The sequence below is a fragment of the Stegostoma tigrinum genome, chromosome 11, assembly GCF_030684315.1.
Source record: "Stegostoma tigrinum isolate sSteTig4 chromosome 11, sSteTig4.hap1, whole genome shotgun sequence".
NCBI classification, from domain to species: Eukaryota; Metazoa; Chordata; class Chondrichthyes; order Orectolobiformes; family Stegostomatidae; genus Stegostoma; species Stegostoma tigrinum.
The window spans coordinates 77,831,168-77,856,370 of NC_081364.1; the positions used below are offsets into that span (position 1 = coordinate 77,831,168).

Here is a 25,203-nt window from a genome sequence, read left to right on the forward strand (position 1 = left end):
AAGTTTTGAAAGCTTTATGCTAATTCAACATTATCTCACCTCCCAAAATAAGCCAAACACTGCAGAAGCAGTGAAGCAGTTGCTTCATGTGATTGCTATTGTCTGGATTGGTGCTCACTGCACTGCCAATTGGGGTATCTTCCTGAGGCAACCCTGACATAATCTTACAGCAAATCCCAACAGTTTGCTTTCACAGTATTAGATCCCAAATACTGAACAACAGGTTTAATCTGTCGTCACATCAAATTTACTTGTCAACTACTCCTTCAGTTTCTCACAAACTTAGGTTTCTACCCACCACACAGTGTGACATGTCAATATTTTCACAGCTGCAACTGGTCACAAAACACCAAATAAATCATTTTACTTGTGCACATGATCACATTTTTAATTTCTGGCACTCTTATCTTATTTTGGCTGTGAGGGGGAGCCAGTGGGTAGATGAGGAGTAAAGAGGTCAAATAAAGAACCTCTGCACTGGGACAGACAATAAACATCCCAAAAGAGAGGATTTAAGTTTAACTTCCTCATCTCTGACAAAGAAACTCAAGCTCTTTACAGACTATTGACAATTCAACCCTCACAAGCACAGCTTGTAACTCATAGTTTGATTCGGAGCACTGATGTAGGAATTTGTCTTTGCTCAAATTCACTGAAGCTTAAGGTCAGATTAGTCACCATTGGCTGTTTTGCTGAAAAAAAAATCATTTTTCTTTCCTGCTCCTTTAACAGTTCTGAGTTTCCTTAAAGACCTGGACAGAATAAACTCAGGATTAATTCCAGGTCTCTGCCTGACTCCATGGATACAAATGGCAGATGGCCAACTTAGATAATTCAAAATGCAAATTATTCAATGGCAATATTGCATGGGAGAAATGCCAAGGCTCGGATACGGGGAGCAGGTCACATTCTTAATTGAAGAAATATTTCTTCAAATGTCACAGACGTTTGGAGGACACTTCAATGAACTTGGAGGAAGTTTGTGGGGAGGGTGCAGCTGAAGCAGGAAGGAGGAACACAGAGAAGTGCTGAGGTGGGGTAGAGGAGATTAACCCATTGCTTTAGTATTTTTACCAGAGCCACATTGTCCAGAAATAGAACCTCAATATTGATCTGAAAACAATTTCCCATCTCAGTTTTGGATGCTTCAATGGTGATGCTATCATTAAAGGCAAATGTCTCTACCATGAATTTTCTAGGAAAGCAGTCCAGCAGACACTTTAATGTGACTGCCATAGTCTGGAGTGGCATTCATTACATTACATAAAAAAGTTTTGAAATCAATGATTCTCCATCATTCCCTTTTCACACTGGTCCATTCCAAATGTTGCAGAATTAAAACATATCAAAAGTATTTCTGATCAAACTTGCTTCCTCATGGTTACACAGATGCCTGGTAAACTTTGATTCCCATCCACCCGACAATCTATACGGCCAAAATATCTGCAGCTGCAAGTGCTCATTAAGCACAAATTAAGGAAAGGATTTGCATCTACAAATGACTTGTAAACATTGAAAATAAATTTTGAATCCCAAAATGCTCTGTATTTCAAGTCCTCATTTGGTCAAAGTCCAGATGAATGACTACACTAGATGGTTTGCTTTCCAAATTTTCAGAGAAAATATGTAGGTCACTCCAGTTACATCGGCTGGTGCATTTGAGGGGAGGTGGGAGGTTTCACAGTTTAGCAATGTTGCAAGTTAGACCACCAAGGTCTGGATGTTGAGGGCCAATCAAATTTTCACTGAACATTTTAAAATGTTTTCTATCGATCAAAGGCTGAAATGTGTCATTGATTTAATTACTGGCAATGGCCTCGGAGGGATTAAAGCTGTTTCTTTAATGTGATTTTTATTGTCTCGAATGGCGATATAATCTTTCAAGAGCTACTATATTCACAGCAATTTCTTTTCATGGTATGTATTACGAATGAAACACAGAAGGATGAAACTTACTTTGAAATTGTTGCTGTCTCTTTTGGTGAACTTGGTTCTTCATCTTTCTCAGAGTTTGGGCTGTCAAAGGTTTTAGACCTGCAGTTATTTAAGACCACAAAAGCGTAAGACATAGGTGCAGAAATTAGGCCATTCGGCCCATTGAGTCTGTTCTGCCATTTAGACATGGCTGATAAGTTCCTCAACACCATTCTCCTGCTCTCTCCCCATAGCCCTTAATCCCCGTGATAATCACGAACCTATCTGTCTCAGTTTTAAATTTCCTGGCCTCCGCAGCCTTCTGTGGCAGTGAATTTCACAGATTCAAAACTCTCTGGCTGAAGAAGTTTCTGCAAATCTCCAATTTAAAAGGTCTTGTCTTCATTCTAAGGCTGTGCCCTCGGGGCCTCATCTCTCCGACCAATGGAAGCATCTTCCCAACAACCATTCTGTCCAGGCCATTCAGTGTTCTGAAAGTTTCAATTAGATCACCCCTCATCCTTCTAAACTCCAATGAGTATAGTCTCAGAGTCATCAACCGTTCCTCATATTTTAAGGTTTCCATTCCCTGGACCATTCTCATGAACCTCCTCTGAACCCGTTCCAGGGACATTACATCCTTCCTGAGATATGGGACACAACTCTGCATGCAGTACTCCAAGTATGGCCAGACCAGAGCCTTATAAAGCCTCAGAGGTACAGCCCTGTTTTTAGATTCATGTCTTTTCACAATAAATGCCAACATTGCATTTGCCTTCCTGACTATATAAGGCAAAAATTAAAGACATTTTAAACAAGCACTTGCACCCAGAAGTGGCTTCATCACAAAAGGACCAATGAAATATTTAGTGTCAAATCCATAAGACCATAAGATATAGGGGAGGAATTAGCTCATTCGACCTCCTCAGTCTGCTTTGCCATTCAATTCTGGCTGTGATGTTTCTGAAGCCCAATCGCCAGCCTTCTTCTGAAACCCTTGATCCCCTTATTAATCAAGAACCCATCTCTCTCTCTATTTTAAATAGTCCTAATGACGTCGGCTTCCTGCAATGTTTTCCTCAGATTAACCACTCGCTGACTGAAGAAATTCTTTCTTACCTTAGTTCTAAAGGTTGGCCTCTTCACTCCGCGACTGTGCCCGCATGTCCTAATCTCTCCTCCTAGTGGAAACATCTTCTCTCTTCCATGTACAATCCTTCCAGGCCTCTCAGTATTCTGTAAGTGCCAATAAAATTCCCTCCCATCCTTCTAAACTCCATCCTAAACTGAACCAAAACCCTCAACCACTCTTCAGATGACAAGTCCTCTCAAGTTTTCAAGTACTATTCAACTGGATTTGTTAAACAGGCAACATTTCTGATGTATGTAACTACAATAGATCGAGATTTGTTTTTCCCTTCCAAGCTCTAACAGGTGGTTTGCAAGTGACAGGAGTTGAGTCTGGAAGAGAAGCTGGGGGAGTTGCAAGGAAGAAGGAATTTCAACTTTCACACAAGTTCTCAAAGCACAATGGTCTGGATTTTTTTGAGCGATGCGGGGAGGTGGGACATGTAATAACACTGCAAACAGAGTTAGAGAGTCAAGTTTTTCAGTATATTTACCGGCAGTGCACAGTCCAATGTTTGGAAAAGAAATATTCCATTAAAGACTGTGTGTTAATGCATGGCCAATCATTCGCTGACAATTAAATTGGAGGTGGGAGGATTAGGAAAATGGCAGGGAGGGAGTTTACCACCTACACATTGCAAAGCTATGTGACATGGGCCAGTTCTCTTTTTCACCTGGGCTCTCCCTGACATCTAAGGACTGCCTCCCTCATTTCCCTGATGGCGCCCACTTAAACAACCTCAGTGACAATCAGCATTAACAGTAGGGCTGAGAAAGGTGCTGATCTGCCATCCCTTTCACTGGACTAGCAGCTGTCAAAACTGAGCCAAACCTTCAACTGGTGAGTAACCCGGCAATAATCTCTTTATTGGTCACCGCTGGAATCCGCCAAGGCCTCCAGGTTGCAGTTCCAGCAGAAGGCCTGCAGCATGAACCACAATCTTCCATCTAAAATTTCTTTTTACAACACTAAGAACAGAGCAATTATTAGAACAACAGCCAATTGTTTCTTTTATGTAAAAGAACAAACTACAGAAGCCGACAAGCTGAAAGAAAAGCAGACATTGCTGGAGAAACTCAACAGGTTTTGCAGCATCTACAGACAGAAAACAGAGTTCAAGTTGAGCCAAGCGACACGTCTTCAGAGATGCGAAGTTCTGAACAGGCGAACCTCAACTCAAAATGCCCACTCTGCTTTCTCTCCACAGATGCTGCTAAGTTTCAGGAGAAAGTCTCTAAATAATGTTCCTGAAAATGGCGGCCTCCAGCGGTTGCCCTTCACATAGTTGTATTCTGATTAAAGCATCATTTCCTCACACATTGGATCAATACTTACTTTTTGATCTCTGCAACTGTATCTCGAGGAATTGCATTTTCAAGCTCCTCACAGCTCGGAATGTTATCATTGTTTCCGCTGCTGAAATTAGTTGTGAAGAATGTCATTTTAAACAAACACTTGTACCCAGTAATTCTTAGCTCATCGGTAGTTTCCTTTGTATTCCTTGTACTCTGAATAAAGCAAACCTTAACCACATATTGTATTCAAATTTACTCTTTCATGACAGATTTTAGAGTGCATGGTTTCCCATCTACCTTGTCGTTTGCACCGTCAGGTGATCTGCAAATGGTCCTAAAAGTGTTCTCAAGTAAATTTGAGCAAACATCCACATCCACAAGAAAATTATCTCCATACACCTGAAAGACATTGAGTCGGCATTTCGTGCCATTGAGAGCTAATTTTCGAACAACGGGTCAAGAAGCAACTACAGAATATGACGATTGGTCTCCCCAAAACCCTGAATGATAGTTTACAGGATAAGACCGTGAGACTGGAGTGTGGTAGTAAAGAGAGAGAGAGAGAGAGAGACAGAAGGATGTAACAGATTCATTTCTTCAACATTTTATATTTGTTGCAAAGTCTAAAAATATCTCAAACAAAGAGCTCCTGGCCCAAATATAGAAGAGCTTCAGATAGTGTCTCTACATACAGGGCTGAATGTCCCAAGTCAACTGGCCTTGGCCTGAGACATGACATTCTTCGCAAAGTGGAGGGGAGTTCAGGAGGAAAGCTGAAGTCTCTTCTGCACCATTATACTGTATTGTCAGCGGTGGGCAAAGTAGCCGGCTTAACGACACACTGGGCATGAATTAAGTCACCAGCTGAGAGGTGCACATGTCTGTCTCTCTGGCAAATATCGGAGCTCCTCAACTCCGACAGTGGACATTGGCCTGCAGATCTCTTTTGTATAAGCTCAGCAATACCAACCGGAATAACAGCAAAGAAAAGATTGCAGCTCTGCCTCTATTTCATTCTTGGTCAACTGTTTTTATAAAATAGATCACCCTTCAGATGTACTGGGAGTAGGTTTTTCTTCAAAACCTTCACAGGAGATTTGAAAGACACCACAGGCAGACTGAGGGGTGGGGAGAAGGTAGGAACCTCAATTCTTCGACATGTTGTATCCTTAATTCAGAGTTCAGCTATCTAAATGTTTGGCGACAAATGGAGATCTGAATAGTGAATGGATGAGCAATTTTTCACTGAACACTTCTGGATCTTTTCTGTTGATACAACTTTTCTTTTTAAACAAACAAAATCTGTGTAGATTTTTGATGTAATCAAGCAACTTTGTTTATGTAGTATCAGAGATAATGGGAACTGCAGATGCTGGAGAATTCCAAGATAATAAAATGTGAGGCTGGATGAACACAGCAGGCCAAGCAGCATCTCAGGAACACAAAAGCTGACGTTTCGGGCCTAGACCCTTCATGTGCTTGGCCTGCTGTGTTCATCCAGCCTCACATTTTATTAACTTTGTTAATGTGACTGCTGCTGTCTAGTGTTTGCTGCATTGCTGTGGGAGGAAGGCCCTCCACAGATCTTACAGGAAGTGCCAGCAGGTTTTTTAACATTGTTGTATTTTGGATGAAACTTAATTAAGTCACACATAAGATTAAATCTTACTTTGTGCTCACTGAATCGATTACTGGAATCTCTTCTGCCTCTGAGGTGTCAAAGCTTCCATATCTGCAATTGGTCAGACAGCACAAACTCAGTGATTTTAAACAAGCTTGAATCTACAATTTGCATTCAGCCACTGAAAAACATCTGAAGGTTCAGGATTTCGGCATTTGAAGCCTTGATTACCGAGTTTGTTAATACTTTGCATTGAAACTCCAATTTGGCATTTTACAGCATACCTGCCACATCCCATACAAACAGGGAAGAGTAAAGCATTCAATGTGGTTCTGTCTCATCTGATCGTAACTTCAAATCTACATTCCTGCCTCTCCTAATGACCTTTCACCTCCTCTCCCTCAACAAGTATCTGTTTATCTTTGCATTTACAATATTCCAGAGCTCTGCTTTTACCATCTTTTCTGGAAGAAAACTCCAAAGAATACCTACATTGTGAGAGATTTTAAAAAAATCACTGTTTTAAATTGACGACCACTGCCCTTTAGACACTCACCCTTCATTCTAGTCTCTTCTACAGGAGGAAACATTGTCTCCATGTCTACCCTGTCCAAATGGTCAGTTTTTTTTTGTTTCAAACATGTTGCCTCTTCCTTCCCTAAACACCAACTGACGCAAGCCTTGCCTGTGCAAATTTTCCTTGTAAGACAAGTCACTTAGTCTCGGTGTTATTCTGGTCAACCTGCTCTGAACTGTGTCTAATATATTTACTTCCATCCTTGAAATACACTTCCCAATACAGAGAAAATCATTCAAGATATTGGCTCACCAGTGATCCCTAATTTTGTGCTTAAATTCCCTCATGATAAAATGAAAACATTTATTTGCTTTCCAAATTACTTAACGTGTCTGTACACAATCATTTTGTGATTCATGCACGAGGATACCCAGATTCCACTCTATCTCAGAGCAATGCAATCTCCCTCAATAAAAACAAAACTGCTATTCTTTCAGCCAAAATGGACTTCAAATTTACCCATATACAACTCTACTTGTCAGATCGTTGACTACTTGCTAAACCTATATTTCTCTGCAGTATTCTGAAGTCCTCTAAGGTTAATTTTTTAGCGCATCTTTGTCACGTCACCAAATCTGTCAGTCATAAATTCATTCCTTCAGAAGTCATGGACTGATCGTCAACACTTGGAAAACTTGGGCAGGAGCAGATTTTTAAAATTATCCTCATACTATACGATCCTAACCATTTTGAACTCAAGTTAATTCTCTGTCTCAAATAAAAACCTCAGTAAATGAGAACACTCACGTAAAAAGAGATGAATTCCCTGGATCTAATTACAGAACACCAAAATAACTGTAGCATCTAGTCAGACTGTTTCTCCCTTTCACTACGGATAAAGGAAAATTTTGAAATGTAGGGTGTGTGTAAGGTGAACGGATGCTATAAACATCCGTTGAATTATGATGATCTTTTAGCCGAAATAAAATGGTTGGCTCAAACACTAATCTTAAACACAAAATCTGTCCAATTGGTAAAATGGGTTTGAACTTTTGAATGGCATGGAAGCCATTTTGTTGATGACTTTTTAAAAACTCCAAGAATCTCCCTGCAGATGGAGACTTTCACCAAAAGACAATGGACAAGTTAGAGATCTAAGCAGCCAAAGTAATAAACAGCTACATTGTGGAAGGAGGAGACAGTAAATATAACAGATGATTGTCTTAACCACAGCTACCTTAGAGTTTAATGAGAACCAAACTCCTCAAATTTCAACAAACCACAGTTTGCTGAGATTCCTTGGTTTTACGAAATTTTCGCTTTACCTTTAAAAGAATACCATCATCTAAGATGACCACCGGCCTAACACAAAAGCAAATAAGAAAGTAATAACCTGCAAAGAATCGTTGTCCACTATCTCACCTCTGAGAGATAACGTGAGACACATGAGTGAGCTGTGATGTTTCAAATTCTACGGCAAGTATGGGTCATCTTTTTTTAAAAACTCAGAAGCTTATTGATGGAATTATTCTGCTGGAACATTTATTTACTTGGGCAAAGAAAAAGAATATTTTGGCAACAGGCAAAAAGAGAAACCCAAATTCACTTTTGAAAGGTCCAGCTGGATTGATTTCTGCAACCAATTGGGTTCATGAAAGCCAGCTCATTAGCTTACTGCTTTGAAGAAAAATCTAATCATCTCTGGTTATTTGCTGATTTTCTCAAATTTTATAACCATAGCACATTTGGGAAACTTTTCCTACCCAGGGATATCCCTCTAATGTCAGAGGTACATCAATTGAAGGTCAGCAGTGGTGAGAATTGCTTTGTCCCCGAACTGAGTTTTTATAAGTTACCCCAAAACACCATTTGTGAAGTACACAAACTGTTCAATGCTCACCCAACATGCAAAAAACTAATGTATAAAAACTGAGGTGACGAGAGAAACCATCACTGATGTCATTTGAAAAACATTTCACCCATTATTACAGAATTGTGGTATTCCTGCATATTTCAGTTGGAAGCAGACATTCATTTGACCAACATTTCAGTTTTGCAATGAAGGTTCCTCACCCTGAACTCAGCTTCCAAACTTTGATTGTTATGCCCAACACAGACTTACAGACAATTGATCAGAGATAATGGGAACTGCAGATGCTGGAGAATCGAATTAACAAAGTGTGGAGCTGGATGAACACAGCAGGCCAAGCAGCATCTTCGGAGCACAAAAGCTGGGTCGAGGCCTGACACGTCAGCGTGTGTGCTCCTAAGATGCTGCGTAGCCTGCTGTGTTCATCCAGCTCCACACTTTGTTACTACAGACAATTGATAGGCTTCTTTCAATTAAAATAACATTTTTCCATTCACGACATGCAGAAACTTAAACATTCCAAACATAGTTGTAGGAAGCTCCAAACTACATAAAAAACATTGAAGGAAGTCAACGTCACTGTTTATCTTTAATACCAAGGTCTAGACATTGTCCTAATACATTCACCACTCTTTTTAATCGTTGTTTTGTACTGGTTCTCGATTGCTTCATTATTGCGAAAAAAAATCAAAAATACATTGGCACCTGTCTCAGCATTATGTTTTGTGAGTATGTTTTATTCACTTCTGTCCCAAATCACTAGCCGGGTGCTTAAACATGATTTGTGCCACCATTTGGGATCAGGGATATTGGAAAGCGATGGGGGCACAAAACAGGAGAGCTGAAGGACTGCTTTTCCTTGTTGTAAACAAACAAGCTCATCAGTCCCACTGCAGTCTCTCTTTATGAAGGACTTCAAGTCTAATTACTTTTAATCAAGTTATTCAAACTTATTATGACACATGACATAGCAGATAGAATTTGAATCTGGACCTTTTAGGCAGAAGGTGGAGGACAAAACCATCTGTGTGGAGGATAAAATCTCCCATAGTACTTGAAAAAATGTGGACTTTTCTGATGAAACTGGATGAAAGTTAAAGCCCAAATTTGCAGAGCTTAACGTCCAAGGGGTTGGGGTGCAGGTAAGTTCGTGTCTTCAATGAACAAAAAATAGTCTCCCTTACTGAGGGTTGGATGGAGATTCTCAGTTTACTGAGAGTTGTTTCCATATGGCTAGTTTCAGCGATTCATTGCCAGAAGGATTAATAACAAAAATTACTCGACAGAACATATTTTTCTATCATTACCATTAAACAAAGGAGATGCTCATAAGATTTATGCTCACTTGTCCAGGAGGATGTACAACACACTTTCAGCAGTGGTATATGCTTTGTTTGTCGAAAAGAATGTGCGGATGTAGAAACGCTCCTTGTTCATGAGAGCGATTACAAAATTTTCGACGAGTCTTTTTGAGGTCTCAGAGTTAAGAATTTGAATGTTGGAGGTATCGACAGCGAGATGGGATGGAAGCTCATCTCCTGATGCCTACAGAGAGTCCGAATTTAAAAAGTAAATGTGATGCAGGAACAACAGTTTATTTGTATAGATCTCTGACATGGTAGAAACATTTCAAAATGCTTCACATTTACATAATCATTTAAAAATCGCTCCAAGATTCATGAAGCTAAAACTAGGGCAGGTCACCAAAAGCTTGGTCAGAAAGATTGGTTTTGAGGACAAAGAGGAGATGTTTTGGAACAGTGTCCCAGAACTGGGGAGCTGAACACACCAATGACAGAATAAAGAAGATCAAGCATGCAGGGAAAATCAAAGTGGCCGGAATTAGAAGTGCAAAGATATGAGCATTGAAGGGTTGGAGGGGAATACCATTGATGAGGAGATACAATATGTTCAATCCAATGATAAAGCAGCTGTTCACTTCATGTATTTCTTGAACCATTAAAAAAAACACAAAGTTAAATTCAAAACATCACAGAAACATGGCCAGCTAGATTCATACAAAACAGAAATTTGAGCCTTGGAGTTATTTTGTATCGATCTCAAGAATATTAAACCATCATTTTAAGTAAATAAACATTTAATATTAAATCCCTTCAGCTGACTACCCACTATTTCTCAATTTCTACTTTAATCCAGTCATCAGACGGGCCAGAAAGTTTCCACAACAGAGAAAATGTGGAATTATGTGCAGCAACTTCTGTCTACAGCTCGAGGCCACAGCAAGCAACAGGAAACATGACAGTCTGGCTTCAATCCTGTTTGAATTCTCTGCTAACAATATCACTGACTTCACATTTCTGAACAATATTGTTTTGAGGAATCTAATTACTCTTGAAAGCAAGCTTACATAACTGGAAGGAAAGCAGAGAGGTGTAAAATGTTTGCTGACTTGGCGGAAAATAGGAGGAGGGAGAAACTGAAGAAAAAGGAAACCTCTGTTTTTTTTTGTTCCACAACTCGTACCATGCAAGGTTTCTTCCAATGTGCTGCCTAAGGGTTATCATACTTGATACTGTGGAGTGTGCAAAAGAAATTAAGAACTCTCACAAAGAACTTCATAGTTCAAATCACATCAAGCACCCCTATATCAAATTCAGTTTCCTTCATGTCAGCAGATGAATATACCTTTGGGATTGGGCAGGGGTCAGGGTGGAGCATGTCAGCAAAGGAGGGAATTGGAGCACTCTTGAAGGAGCCTGATTTGAAATTTGAAATCCAATGTGAACCTCTCAGCTTTGCCAGAGTAGCTGGCCGGTTCTGTCAGAATTATGAATCGTCTGTATTCACAGGAAATGTATTTCCAAGACTTGTTCCAAGTAATAGAAAATTGCACAAAATGTGTTTCAATTAAATGAAGTTGCCGTTTTAAGAACTTTACCCCACACAAGTATAAAAAAGCATGACTGCAGAAAAGCATAACCTTCAATCAAAGATAACAAAGTGTGGAGCTGGATGAACACAGCAGGCCAGGCAGCATCTTTGGAGCACAAAAGCTGACTTTTCGGGCCTAGACCCTCCATCAGAAAAGGGGGAGGGGGAGAGTGTTCTGAAATAAATAGGGAGAGAGGGGGAGGCAGATCGAAGATGGGTAGAGGAGAATATAGGTGGAGAGGAGACAGACAAGTTTCGAGGCAGGAATGGAGCCAGTAGAGGTGATTGTAGGTGGGGAGGTAGGGAGGGGATAGGTCAGGCTGGGGAGGTCGAATAGGTCAAGGGGGTGGGATGAGGTTAGACAGAAGAAAATGGGTGTGTTGCTTGGGGTGGGAGGAGGGGATAGGTGAGAGGAAGAACAGCTTAGGGAGGCAGGGACCAGGTGGGCTGGTATTGGGATGCGGTAGGGGAAGGGGAGATTTTGAAGCTCAGATTGTTTATGTGTCATCATATTTTGATCCAGTAAGACAAATAACATTAAAAATAAATTGATGTTTTATGACCATGATGACAATCTCAGTAAGAGAAATTATGTAATGTCCATGTTTAAATATTAAAAGAGCAAAACTATTGAATGTTTGCAATACATTACTAAAATAAAGGCTACCAGCTGTCAATACATTGCCTTCAACATTTTTAATGGTGAAATCTCTGTTCCTTTCTCTCTCACCCTACTACTCATTCCTTCCATCTGTTCTGCTGTTGTGGTAAAAGGCTATCAGCTCCCCTACTCAAATTTACTTCATAATCATTCTTCCCGCTCCTTTCCTTCCCATTCATTGCACGGTGTAACAGAAGAAAGGGCAGGATATCTATGGAAGGATGTGCCCTCCAGTGTTCTAAGTTTTCACAATGCCAGCAAAAAGGAAAAAAAAATACAATCGAGCGCAATAAATCACGGTCCCTCAATGCACAGTTTTTGCGGCAATAAATCAAAATTGGTGTGTTTTCTCAGTATATTGTACACATGCAGTCAGTAAGCAATCAACAGGCATGGAGGAAATCTCTCAAGCAGATATTAATAGGTCAATAAAAGCAGGATGGAAGAGTTGAAGTTAATTATGCAGCGGAGAGAATCAACTGAAGTGTGCACATTCAGGTTTCAAATATTAAGTAGAGTTCCGCATGAACATTGTTTTATTTCCCTCTCGTAGTCAAAATGCCACAACACACTAGCTTGCCTGACAGATGACATGTTCTTTTCTTGTTTCGAATTCAGGAATTGGTTTGCAAATCTGGTTCAAATTTGGACTTTGTTCACTGAAGGTTGCCAGGCACAGCATGTGGCAGAGCAGTGGAAAGTGGCCAGTGATTGAAACACCATCTAATTCCCACTCTTAACCCCTATTAACACACTCCAGTTTGTGGCTATAAGTTAGTTCTAGTCATGATGATTGTCAAAAATTTATGAAAAACATGACAGTTATTTTCACCACCCGCACTACACTACAGCAAGGGACACAATTCCTCTTCATGATTATATCGTTGCTCTATGTTCATCATGAATGTAAACTGGGTGACTATTCCATCTCAGTCTTAAATTGAAAAGAAGAATTTGCACATGTCGCTTACTTAATTAATACCAATTAGAAAAGTTTGAACAGATCTCTATCCTACTACACAGCATACTTTTGTTACTCCATTTGTCTTACAGTTTGCTTGCTGAATATCTCAGAACTTAAACTATATTTTTTGAATTCATAGGAATAAGGTCTCTTGAGCTTGCTCCATTGTATCACATCATGATGCATTTCTCTCTTAACTCCACTTATCCATTTACCGTGAATACACTAGCATAACATAAATGGCAGTCTTGAAGTTCTGAATGAACCCAACAGACTCCAACTTCAGAACCTCCAATGGACAACATTTTTTGGAAAAACGTCTGTCGCCAGATTTCACACCCATCGGACGTAGCTCGGATTTGAAAAGTGCAGCAATAGATACTTCCTGACACAAACAGTCAGTGATTATCACAAAAAAACCCAGCTTGTCTGTTCCAAAGTGACCCACCTTCGAAAAAAAAGTCACCATTACCACACCACATCATAGGGCTGTGCCCACATGAGCAAGAGAGAGAGAGACAGCTGGTGATTGTTTAACCAGCATGTCAGGCACGGGGAGAAGTTGAGAAGGACAAACCCTCATGGTCAACACAAATGTTTATTTACTCTTTCAATATCACCTTGCTCTTCCTTAGAACAATTGAAACTTTAAAAGGCCAAATGAGCAGATGACAGCATCAGCCTTCAAACAATTCAGCTCCCTCAAAATGAAACGGGACAAACCTCTGACCAAATATATAAAACATCTTGCACATCGTGGAAGAATGTGCGAGTGAGTGAGTGTTGGATGGTATATAGGAATATGAAGAATAAGTAATCAGGGGATTGGAATTTGTTGTGTGTGAAAAAGCAAGGATAGTACATACCATTTTTATTCTGAGTAGTGTGACGGAAATCTGACTGCTTCGGCAAGCTGACTGACCGGAAACAACAGTCAAATCTATAAGATAAATGAAAACATCATGAGAGACCAAACCAAATTCAACATGTAAAGAGAAAGACTGCCATAAAAAAATTAAATACTGGACCAAAAAAGATAAAATGCTGACTTCAGTGTAGTTACATGTGTCCATGATCTGTTTGCTCTTCTGATATCATGTTGCCCTTGCTCAGAAAACACAACTTTAAAATCCTAACTGAGCCAACACGGACGTCAGGATTCAGACTTTTTAGGCCACTCAAAATAAAAATCAACAAAGCTTTCACATCAATATATGAATAAAAATCACTCTACACACCCTGGAAGCACTGTCTCAGAATCTAAAGGGAGTAACCCAGAGTCAAAGCAAGGGAGGCTGCCTTCATGCAGGATAGGTTCACCAAGAGCAGTCTCTGGCATTAATACAGGGTAATGGGCTCTGCCAGATGGACACCCAAGGCAGTCAGCTTCTCAGAGTCCACACCTCTGCAGTCCAGTGAGTGGGACACAGTCAGCCCAGTGGGAGACCGAACCCGGTGTGGGGAGTGGGGAGAAAACAGCTGGGAAACTGTAGAGACATCAGTTAGATGTCGGGTCACCTATTGCTCAGTCTGTCAAGGTCGCAAAAGGGGGCTGCCACATCAGTCCTCATTGTGCTCAGTGATATTACACTGAGAACTGTCTGACTCCAGGGTCAGGCTGCTGTCATTGATGCAAGGCTGACAACTACTACTTTTCACAGGTGTCATGGACCGCTGCTGTTTTAATCTCGTCGGATACGGGAGGCACGGTGGCTCAGTGATTAGCACTGCAGCCTCACAGTGCCAGGAACCCGGGCTCGATTCCAGGCTCAGGCTGACTGTGTGGAGTTTGCATATTCTCCCCGTGTCTGCATGGGTTTCCCCTGGGTGCTCCCACAGTCCAAAGATGTGTCAGCTAGGTGGATTGGCCATGCTAATTTGCCCATAGTGTTGAGGGGTGTGTGGGTGAAAGGAAGATGGGTCTGGGTGGGATGCTTCAAGGGGTGGTTTGGACTTGTTGGGCTGAAGGGCCTGTTTCCACACCGTAGGGAATCCAATCTAATTTAATATGTCACAGATGAGTATGAGCAAATGGAACAAAGGAGCAGGAATATTTCCAAGATAACAAAGCGTGGGGCTGGATGAACACAGCAGGCCAAGCAGCTGCAGTTCCCTGCTGTGTTCATCCAGCTCCACACTTTGTTATCTTGGATTCTCCAGCATCTGCAGTTCCCATTGTCTCTAAATGCAAATTTCCATGTGAGGTCTGGAATAAGTGAGTCGATGCCTGACTGAACAGGGAGACAAGGAACTGGATTGAAGCTTGTGCTTTGTGAAAAATTAATGATAACTCTTAACTTTCAGAATCAAAGTGGGTTGGAGTCTGAGGAATGAGAAAGGTGAAGTATCGTCAAACCTAAAAGACAAATGAAAACACCATAAAAGTAAAAACCAAATTCAACATGAAAAGTGAAAGAGTACGATCACACTTAAATACTAGACCAAAAAATATGCTGATTTCAGCCTCATTACATATGTCAAATATTCATTTGCGCCTTCACTGTCGACTTGGTCTTCCTTCAACAATTTAACATTTTAACTTGTCAACTGAGCAGCCAGGACATCACCCTTCAGATACTTCAGTTCAAAATGAAACTCAACAAAGCTTTGCTCTAATCCAACACCTTGAACATCTGGAATGATTTCCCAAAGGGCCTTTTTCATCTAAATACTATTTTTTGGCTGCTGTAATGTAGGAAAGGCACTGGTTAATGTGCAGAAAGCACGTTTTCATGAATAACAATTGGGAATGATTAGCTTTTCCATTGAAACAACATTCACTGAGGGATAAATAGTAGATGATTTATACGGGAGAATTCCATTCTTTTTTTTTTGCGAATTGTTGTGATAATGGGATCTTGTGGTCATCCGAGATGAACATTTTTCCTGCTAATATCACCTTCAGCAAAGACCACAAGAAACATTTTGCTCCATCAAAGAGCGGACACAAAAATGTGGCCAATATAATTTTGGTTTTGGCAAGTACTGGAACCATTGCGACCCACAACATACACGCATTAATTCAATCGGGTTACCCCAAATTCACATCATTTTTCCAGTTTTCCCGTCTTTGAAATTCGTACTAAAATCCAATTTCTTTACAAATAGTGTCCAGTATATATTGAATTCAAATTACCTCAAAACTCTTCTCTCAACCAAGAGTGATACCACGAAGGTATTGCTCCTTTCCCTCCGCTTCAATTAGTGTTCGTTCTAATTACACTGATGAGGGAGAGAAAAGAAATAAGCAATTCACACTTGAAACTGCAGAGCTACAAGTCTCCAATGTTCACCTCACGTTGTCTCAACATGAAGTGAGGACACACAGCAGTTATTGTTTATTCTTGTTTGTGTTTATGACATCACAGGCAAACCATTGTGATGTCACTGGGCTTATTCTTTTTTAAAAGAAAACCTTCCCGAGAAAGAACACAAAACCTGTTCGAGCAGTTACCTGCTGTTTTCCACTTCATCTCTGTGTACGCGGTTGTCATGTGGGGAGGGCTTGTTTGTAAACGTGGGCATCATGTCATGGATGCAGTTTCCCATCTTCACCATCTTCCCTTAACAGCCTTCCTGGTATATTGCCCATGGAGGTGAAGGCACCAGGAGGCCTGCCCACATGTGACCAATACGTCTATTAATTTATTTGGTGGCCAGACTGGCTGGTCAGCTGTCAAGAGGAAGGATGGTCTCATCTGTCCTGAAAGTCTCTTAAAAACATCCCTGAGGTTAATTTAACCTTTATATTCACCTTCGAATCCTTTGCACTCCTCTCATCACAGTCACAACAACACTTACTGTTATGTCCTGCATGTTCACCAACTCTCTATTCATGCTCATACATTACCTTCAGTTCCAGAGCCCTTATCTTATCTATTAGCCACCAGTGTGACACCCTACAAAATGCCTCTTGGGAATCCAAGTGTTATGCAGCTGTTGGTTTCCTCTTTGCGACCTCACTTGTTTGACTATCAAAAAGGAATGAAATTGTCAAACATGCCTGGCCCCAGGGTGACCTTGAACTTACCTGCAACTGCCCTGTCTCCATCATGGAAAGTCTTCTTCTGGATTGACCACGTTGATTTAATCAGATGATACGATTTTTGTTTTAAAAGCATTGCTGAAACATACTTAACGAAGAGACATTATTCAGCACTTTCCCAACTGATTGAAGTCATGTTAACTGGCTTTATTCCTTATTTTTGCTCCTCCTTCTTTCTTACATAGCAGTGTTACAACTGCTAATTTCCACTGAACTCAGACTTTTCCAGACTCCAGGGTGTTTTGGTAAATCAGAAACCAAAATATCTACAATGTCTGAAGCTGGGCTCCAGGGGTATTCAGTTTCTTGGAAGGACTGACAAGAAGGAGGAGGTAGGTCAGCATTGCTGGTTACGGAATAAAATTAATATGTAATGACAATGGATATTAGTTCTGGTGAAATGGAGTCTGGGTACAGTTTAGAAACATCAAGGGACAGAAATTGACAGTGGTCGATGTATACACACCCCAGTCAACTCGAGTGGTAATTTTAGCAGAAGGCACTAAAAAGGAAATTGAAGACACCAGCAGAAAGGGAGAGCTCTAACTATGATGAAAGGTCACTGACTTCAAGATTCAGGTGACTTCAGTCTGCATAAAGATTGGGCAAAGCAAATCAGTTATCATTCCATACAGGAGGAATTCCTGACGTACTTTTTGAATTCATTCACGGGATGAGGGCATCACTGGCTAGGGTAACATTTATTACCAATTCCTAAATGTCCAGAGAGCAGTTAAGAGTCAACCACATTGCTGTGGGTCAGGAGTTACATGTAAGCAAGAATGGCAGTTTACTTCCCTTAAAGGACAACGGATTCAGGCTCATCATTAGACGCTTAATTCCAGGTTTGTATTGAATTCAAATTCCGCCGTCTGCTGCAACTGGATTCAAACACAAGTCCCCAAAGTACTATCTGGGTCTCTGGATTAAGTGTCCAGTGATAACAACCTCAGGCCATTGTCTCCCCAATGAAGTGTGTGCTGTGCGGGTTTCTGGGTCAACACTTTGAGGAACCAACAAGCAAAACTGAAGTTTGAGGTGGGAAGACTGTGTCCATGCCCCCTCGGGGAAGTGACCCTCATTTTCACCCACAGAAGGAAACTAACAAGGACACCTTCCACCGAGAGTGCCAGAGGCTTTCGGAGACAGCAACCCCCAGAAAGCAGAACTCCACTCACTTGGCTCTAAAGTCCCATCCCAGACTCCAAAACTAGAACGTATTCACAGCAACAAATGGAAGTATTTGACGGATGCCCTGGGTTTGTGCTCCTCCCCCATTGCTCACCTGCAGTTTTCCTGCTTCACCTTGTACTTCCAGCCAAACATCACTGATGTCAGCTGCTTCCTGCCATTCCAAATACTCCTCCTCAAGTGGAAGGACAAACAGCAATGTGGAAATTCACACATATTTCCGACCTGTGGAGGAAATGATACTGTTATAATTTCAGATAATTTTTAAAGGGCTCTTTTTGCCCTTTGAAGCAGGGGATGCACAAACACTACCACAGGCTCGAACTCACAACCACTTGTTTCTGAGACCAGTGCTCTGACCACTGAGCTGTGCAGCCAGGCACAAGACATGGAAAGAGGGTCTCATGTATTGGAAATAACAAAAGAATAGATAACTGGAGACTATTATATATCAAGACGTAACAAAACCTTAAAATGGCCACCCAATTGGACAGGGTTGTTAACAAAGCATATGGTGTTTTGGCTTTCATTAACAGGGGGATTGAGTTTAAGAGTCGTGAGATCTTGTTGCAGCTCTATAAAACTTTGGTTAGACCGCACTTGGAATACTGCGTCCAGTTCTGGGCGCCCTATTACAGGAAAGATGTGGATGCTTTGGAGAGGGTTCAGAGGAGGTTTACCAGGATGCTGCCTGGACTGGAGGGCTTATCTTATGAAGAGAGGTTGACTGAGCTCGGTCTCTTTTCATTGGAGAAAAGGAGGAGGAGAGGGGACCTAATTGAGGTATACAAGATAATAAGAGGCATAGATTGAGTTGATAGCCAGAGACTATTTCCCAGGGCGGAAATGGCTAGCACGAGGGCTCATAGTTTTAAGCTGGTTGGTGGAAAGTATAGAGGGGATGTCAGAGGCAGGTTCTTTACGCAGAGAGTTGTGAGAGCATGGAATGCGTTGCCAGCAGCAGTTGTGGAAGCAAGGTGATTGGGGTCATTTAAGAGACTGCTGGACATGTATATGGTCACAGAAATTTGAGGGTGCATACATGAGGATCAATGGTCGGCACAACATTGTGGGCTGAAGGGCCTGTTCTGTGCTGTACTGTTCTATGTTCTATGTTCTAAAACCGAAACAGAGCAGAGGGGCATCATGTGCAGAAGGTTGGGAGAATGCAAGGCCGAATCAGACAGTGTCCTGAGTGCCATAAACTGATCTTTCCTGCTGGTCCAGTGATTACGATTCAGTGCCTTCACTGTCGTAGCCTGTTCATGGTGATCATTTAAAGGAATAATCACAAAATATTGACTGATCTTGAGAAGCAGAATTATGTCATTGATCAGTCAAAATCGATTCACTCCATGTTACAGTCCCACATCAGCAATGCCAGCTGAAACTGCCTGATGTGCAATCAGTTTAAAACAAGAACAGAGGGGAGGTCAGGAAAGGTGAAGGGCAATGGTAGTTTGTGAGAGTTGACTGGAGGCCAAGTGGAGCCAGGTTCAATGTGGGTGCTGAAGACCAGCCTTCACTGTTACCCTGGCATACAGATCATACTGGATCAATCACACAAGGATCCTCCTTTGTGTGTTGTCCTTTGCACATCACAACTCGGGTCAGTGCCTCGAGGGGCTCGGATACTTTTAATTTGGCAACTAACTCTGGTCAGTGGTGCACAAACTAAGCTGTGTCGGGACACTATTTAAACGGGCCACCACTCATTGCAATGACCAAGAACTATGCAGAAAGAGGAAGAACACCAATACAAAATCTTCGCTTTGAATGCTATCCCTGCAATTTCATCCGCAGGTACTGACTAAACAGCAACACGAAGAGGACACATTATGCCCTAACACACTGGACACACTGCCACACATCAAGAACATATCAGAACTGACAACTCCTATGACCACTAGGAGTTACGGTAGCACACAAGCCCAAAGCCATGCTACGACAAACATTCTCAAGGATTAAAGACACCATACCCACAACATACAGCGCTGACATTGTTTACAAAATACTGTGCAACGATTGCCACAAACATTATATCAGACAGACAGGAAGGAAACTAGCCATCAGTATGCGTGAACATCAGCTGGCAGCAAAATGACATGACAAACTTTCCCTAATATCAGTACACCCGGATAATGAAGGCCATCAGTTTAACTGGGACAACATAACTGCAGTAGTGCAGTCCAAACACAGACACACATGGGAATTCCTAGAGGCATGGTTCTCAATCCATAATGTAGTCGGCAAACAGAGAGAATTGGACCCCATATGCAACCCATTCAAACAGAATGTGAAATGACAGAAGTTGCCGGAACAGGCCGGGCAGTATAAATTCCAAGTGGAGGAGAACAACATCGCTTCTTTGGAAGTCTCACTCATGACGTTACCTCGCATGGTGACAAAATGTCTGAACGAAAACAAGCCAACTGGGCGAGCAAGTTTACAACTTTACTTGTCAACTTTACTGTTTAATGTGTGGGTCAGTGTCAGTCTTTGTGATATTCTCCACACACTGTTCTACCCGCTTCTCCCGCTGTACACAAGGTTTCCCGACAAAAGGCAGCTTTATGTGGAACACAAGGAGTTTCTCCTAACAATATGTACTGTTGCCATGAGGTGGGATATGAAATATACAATGAGCTGAAGTAGCCCCACACTCATGTTACTCATTTACCTTTCAATTTCAATTTTCAATTTACAAAACCCAGCAATCCATTCACTTCAGGTGCTGGGAACCTGACAAAAACAGCGCTGGGCAGACATTCCTCTTCGGGAGCGTGTGTCAATTTGCAAGGGTAGAAAAGCTGTCAACTTCACTCGAGTGAGACAGGATACAATATTCCAAACTTCCAATTCAAATTCAGATGCCGTATCAATTACACCACTGGCTCCACACATCTTGCTGTAGCTTTCATCCTGTCGATTGTGATATAATCAGGGATACTGGCGGAAAAACCATTTGAAAGGTGAATATCCAGCAAAATAATCACCGTCGCTGCTGCACTGCAATGTTCTCCACTTTGTGAAGCGGTGAATGTCACTGGCAAACGAAACACATTAGCCCTCACATGCCTGCTTCACTGTCACCTGTTTCTTTGCCACCTGTTTCTCTGCTGCAACTTGCCATTGTTTTATTCACAGTCATTGCAAAGTTCTGCCTCACATATCTTTTTTATTAAATTATCTCCTTGCAACTTAAAAACATCCCCTAGTCTTGAAATCTCCCATCCTTGGGAAATGACAACCTCAATTCATACTATCTACATGTCTCATTATTTTATGAACTTCTAACAGGCCGCCTCTCAACCTCCTAAGCACCAGCGAGAAAAGTCAAAGTCTATCTAACCTTTCTTTATAAATCAAAGCTTCCATACCAGGCAACATCCTGGTAAACCTCTTCTTAACACTCGCCAGCTTCATAATGTGCCTCCTGTAATTGTGTGACAGAATCCACACACTGTATTCCAGAAGAGGGCTCATCAACATCCTGTGCAACCTCATTATGACTTCCCAACTCCTAAACTGAAACAATTGAGCAATGAAGGCTGCCGTGCCAAAAGACTGTTTAACCACTGTCTAAATGGGATGTAAACTTCAAATAATCATGTACCTGGATCCCCTAGGTCCATGAGTAGGCACCTTAACAGTGAGAGAAAGTCTGTGGGAGGATGAGGGATAGTTTTGAATTTCTTTGACCTCACATCTGAAGAAATTTATTGTACACATGCAGCTGAATAAGTTCAACAATTCATTCTCCGTGAAGAACTATAAATGAACCTGAGCATTTTTCAATTAAAAAGTAAAGTTAGACCCTCTCGAGTCAGAAGGAAGCCATCGCTGTTCTGTTTCTGAGCTTATATTACCCAACAAGTTCTGCATCATGTCCATATAAAGATGGATAAGGGAGAACCAGTGGATGTAGTGTACCTGGACTTTCAGAAAGCCTTCGATAAAGTCCCGCATAGAAGATTGGTGAACAAAATTCGGGCACATGGTATTCAGGGGCAAAGTACTGAGTTGGATTGAAAATTGGCTGGCTGACAGGAAGCAAAGTGTAGTGATAAACGGGTCCCTTTCAGAATGGCAGGCAGTGACCAGTGGGGTACCACAAGGTTCAGTGCTGGGACCGCAGCTGTTTACGATATATATTAATGATATAGACGAAGGCATTAGAAGTAATATTAGCAAATTTGCTGATGACACAAAATTGGGTGGCAGTGTGAAATGTGAGGAGGATGTTACGAGAATACAGGGTGAGTTGGACAAGTTAGGTGAGTGGACGGATACGTGGCAGATGCAGTTTAATGTGGATAAATGTGTGGTTATACACTTTGGTGGCAAGAACAGGAAGGCAGATTACTATCTCAATGGAGTCAGGTTCGGTAAAGGGGAAGCACAACGAGATTTGGTGTTCTTGTACATCAGTCAATGAAAGCAAGCATGCAGGTACAGCAAGCAGTGAAGAAAGCTAAGAGCATGTTGGCCTTCATAACAAAAGGAATTGAGTATAGGAGCAAAGAGGTCCTTCTGCAGCTGTACAGGGCCCTGGAGACTACACCTGGAGTATTGTGTGCTGTTTTGGTCTCCAAATTTGAGGAAGGACATTCTGGCTATTGAGGGAGTGCAGCGTAGGTTCACGAGGTCAATTCCTGGAATGGCGGGACTATCATATGTTGAAAGATTGGAGCGACTGGGCTTGTATACACTTGAGTTTAGAAGGATGAGAGGGGATCTGATTGAGGCGTACAAGATTATTAAGGGATTGGACACTCTGGAGGCAGGAAGCATGTTTCCGCTGATCGGTGAGTCCAGAACCGGAAGACACAGTTTAAAAATAAGGGATAGGCCATTTAGAGCAGAGTTGAGGAAAAACTTCTTCACCCAGAGAGCGGTGGATATATGGAATGCACTGCCCCAGAAGGCAGTGGAAGTCAACTCTCTGGATACTTTCAAGAAAGTGATAGATAGAGTTCTTAAAGATAGTGGAATCAAGGGTTATGGGGATAAGGCAGGAATAGGATACTGATTGTGGATGATCAGCCATGATCGTAATGAATGGTGGTGCTGGCTCGAAGGGCCGAATGGCCTACTCCAGCACCTATTGTCTATTCATTCACCATATCCTGATACATGAACTTTGGATCACTCTCCAAAGGTATCAGTAACTATTGCCAATCCTCAGTTACATCTGGAGAATTTGATGTTTGACCTTTCTGAACCAGTACAGGTCGTGTGGTGAAGTCGCACTTGCATTGATATTAGATAAGGAGTTACCAAATGATCGTGAAGGATTAGTGATGTTTTCCAAAAGAACAATTTAAATGTTTTCACATTTTTGATTCAATCCAATGATCTGACATATTACACAAGGTTGTCACAAAACAATATTTGATACCAGGCACTTATTAGGACAAGTGACCCAAAACTGGCCAAAGAAGTAGGTTACAAGGAATATCCTGAACAAACAAAGGGACTTTGAAACCCAGGGATGGTTAGGGAGTAAATTCAAGATGGCCTTGGAAACGGAAAACATGAGAAAGGTGGGAGAGTTAAAACCAGAAATCTACTGGAGGTTGGAAGTCAGGTAGAACAAATGTCTTGAAGGAAAAAGCAAAAGAACAGTAGATGCTTGAAAGTAGTAACACAAGCAGAAATTGATGTAAAACTCAGCTTATCTGGCAGTGCTTATGGAGAAAGAGCAGCATTACTGTTTTGTGTCCAATGACCCTTCTTCAGATATATCTCAGAGGGGTTTGCAGCTGGAGGGACTATCAAACGAAGGAGGTGTGATGACAAAATTTCAAAATAAGGATATGAATTTCAATACCTTGGTGCTTTGCCACCCAGAAAATGTGTATGCTAACGAGCACAGGATGGCAAACTCGAAGATGCTGAAATGGGTGAGAGTAAACACATGGGCAGCAGATTTTTGGATCACCTCAAGATTTCAGGGAAGTAAAATTAAGAAGCCGGCCGGGAGTGTGTTTGGGGAGTTAAGTCGAGAGGTAACAAAAGAATGGATAAGAGTTTCAGCAGCAGATGAACTGAGATGCTGTTGAGTTTGAATTGTATGTGGTCTTTGTGATAATGAGTGTGGGGGTGAGTAATGTGGTTAGAAGCTCATCTTGGGGTGAAATATTGCACCATGACTGTGAGCAGTGTGTTAGCAGCCAGTTACCAGGGGCAGGGATGGAGTCAGTGGTGAGGGAGTGGAGTTTGGCTGCCGGCCTGGATTGATATTTAGCATTGTCTATTTAAATGGGATCTATACCCCTTTTCAAACAGGAACGGACTTGGCAGCAGAACTAACTTGTGAACCAACTGTCAGCTTTATTGAGACAAAGTGTGGAGTTTATCTGTTATGAAGTAAACTACAGTGACAAACTCAGACAGCTACTTCCAGGTGAATGTGGATTATACTGCTGATGCCAATAACTCGGCAGTAGAGCAGTGATACAACTTATTGGAGTTTTTGCAGCCTCGGTCTTGAAACTTTTTCTTCTGTCTTGGGCTTTTATCTTCTGATTCTCGTTGCTTTCCATTGCACAGATCTTTCTTGAGAATCTCTTTTCTGCTTGTTCTTTTTTGATTAACCTCCCTCTCTGCCCAATCACAGTTCATATGAACAACACTCACCTCACCACCACGTGGTGTTCTTCATATTCATAATTATTCTCTTTACATCTTACCTGAGGACTGCTAGACCTGTATTTATTATCCTTATTTCACCGCCATTTCTCTACTCGCTGACAGAGCGGTATCAAGAGTATCTTTAGCTTTGAGCTGCAGGAAGCCTTTTCAATCGCGACTTATTAAAAAAAACAAAAGAACTGGGATGTTGTAAATCAGAAACAAAAACAAAGTTGCTGGAAAAGCTCAGCAGGTCTAGCAGCATGTGTGAAGGCAAAAAGACAGAGTTAACGTTTCGGGTGCAGTGCCCCTTCCTCAGAGCGACTTATTAAAACCCCAGGATCGCTAATGTAACAATCTTTCGCATCCAGTTCTCAGTCTCATTTGTCTCAAAATGCAACATTGAGACGGCGATCATCAGCTTCCGACAATGCCAACACAAAGCACTGCGCATGCTCCAACTCACAA

At 41.6% G+C, this 25,203-nt stretch overlaps 1 protein-coding gene across 1 annotated transcript in view; it reads right to left on the bottom strand.

The window, feature by feature from the left end:
- The window catches only part of LOC132210145 (uncharacterized), a 50,679-nt gene extending 25,494 nt beyond the window's left edge, over positions 1-25,185 (bottom strand). Inside the window, exons 1-8 of the mRNA XM_059649571.1 lie at positions 24,795-25,185; positions 18,194-18,324; positions 16,000-16,085; positions 13,730-13,803; positions 9,692-9,891; positions 6,008-6,070; positions 4,379-4,459; positions 1,957-2,034 (exon numbers count right to left, since the gene is read on the bottom strand). Coding sequence (XP_059505554.1) covers positions 1,957-2,034; positions 4,379-4,459; positions 6,008-6,070; positions 9,692-9,891; positions 13,730-13,732 — 425 coding nt within the window. The 5' untranslated portion in view covers positions 13,733-13,803; positions 16,000-16,085; positions 18,194-18,324; positions 24,795-25,185. The remainder of the gene's footprint in view (positions 1-1,956; positions 2,035-4,378; positions 4,460-6,007; positions 6,071-9,691; positions 9,892-13,729; positions 13,804-15,999; positions 16,086-18,193; positions 18,325-24,794) is intronic.
- Positions 25,186-25,203: the final 18 nt, after the last annotated feature.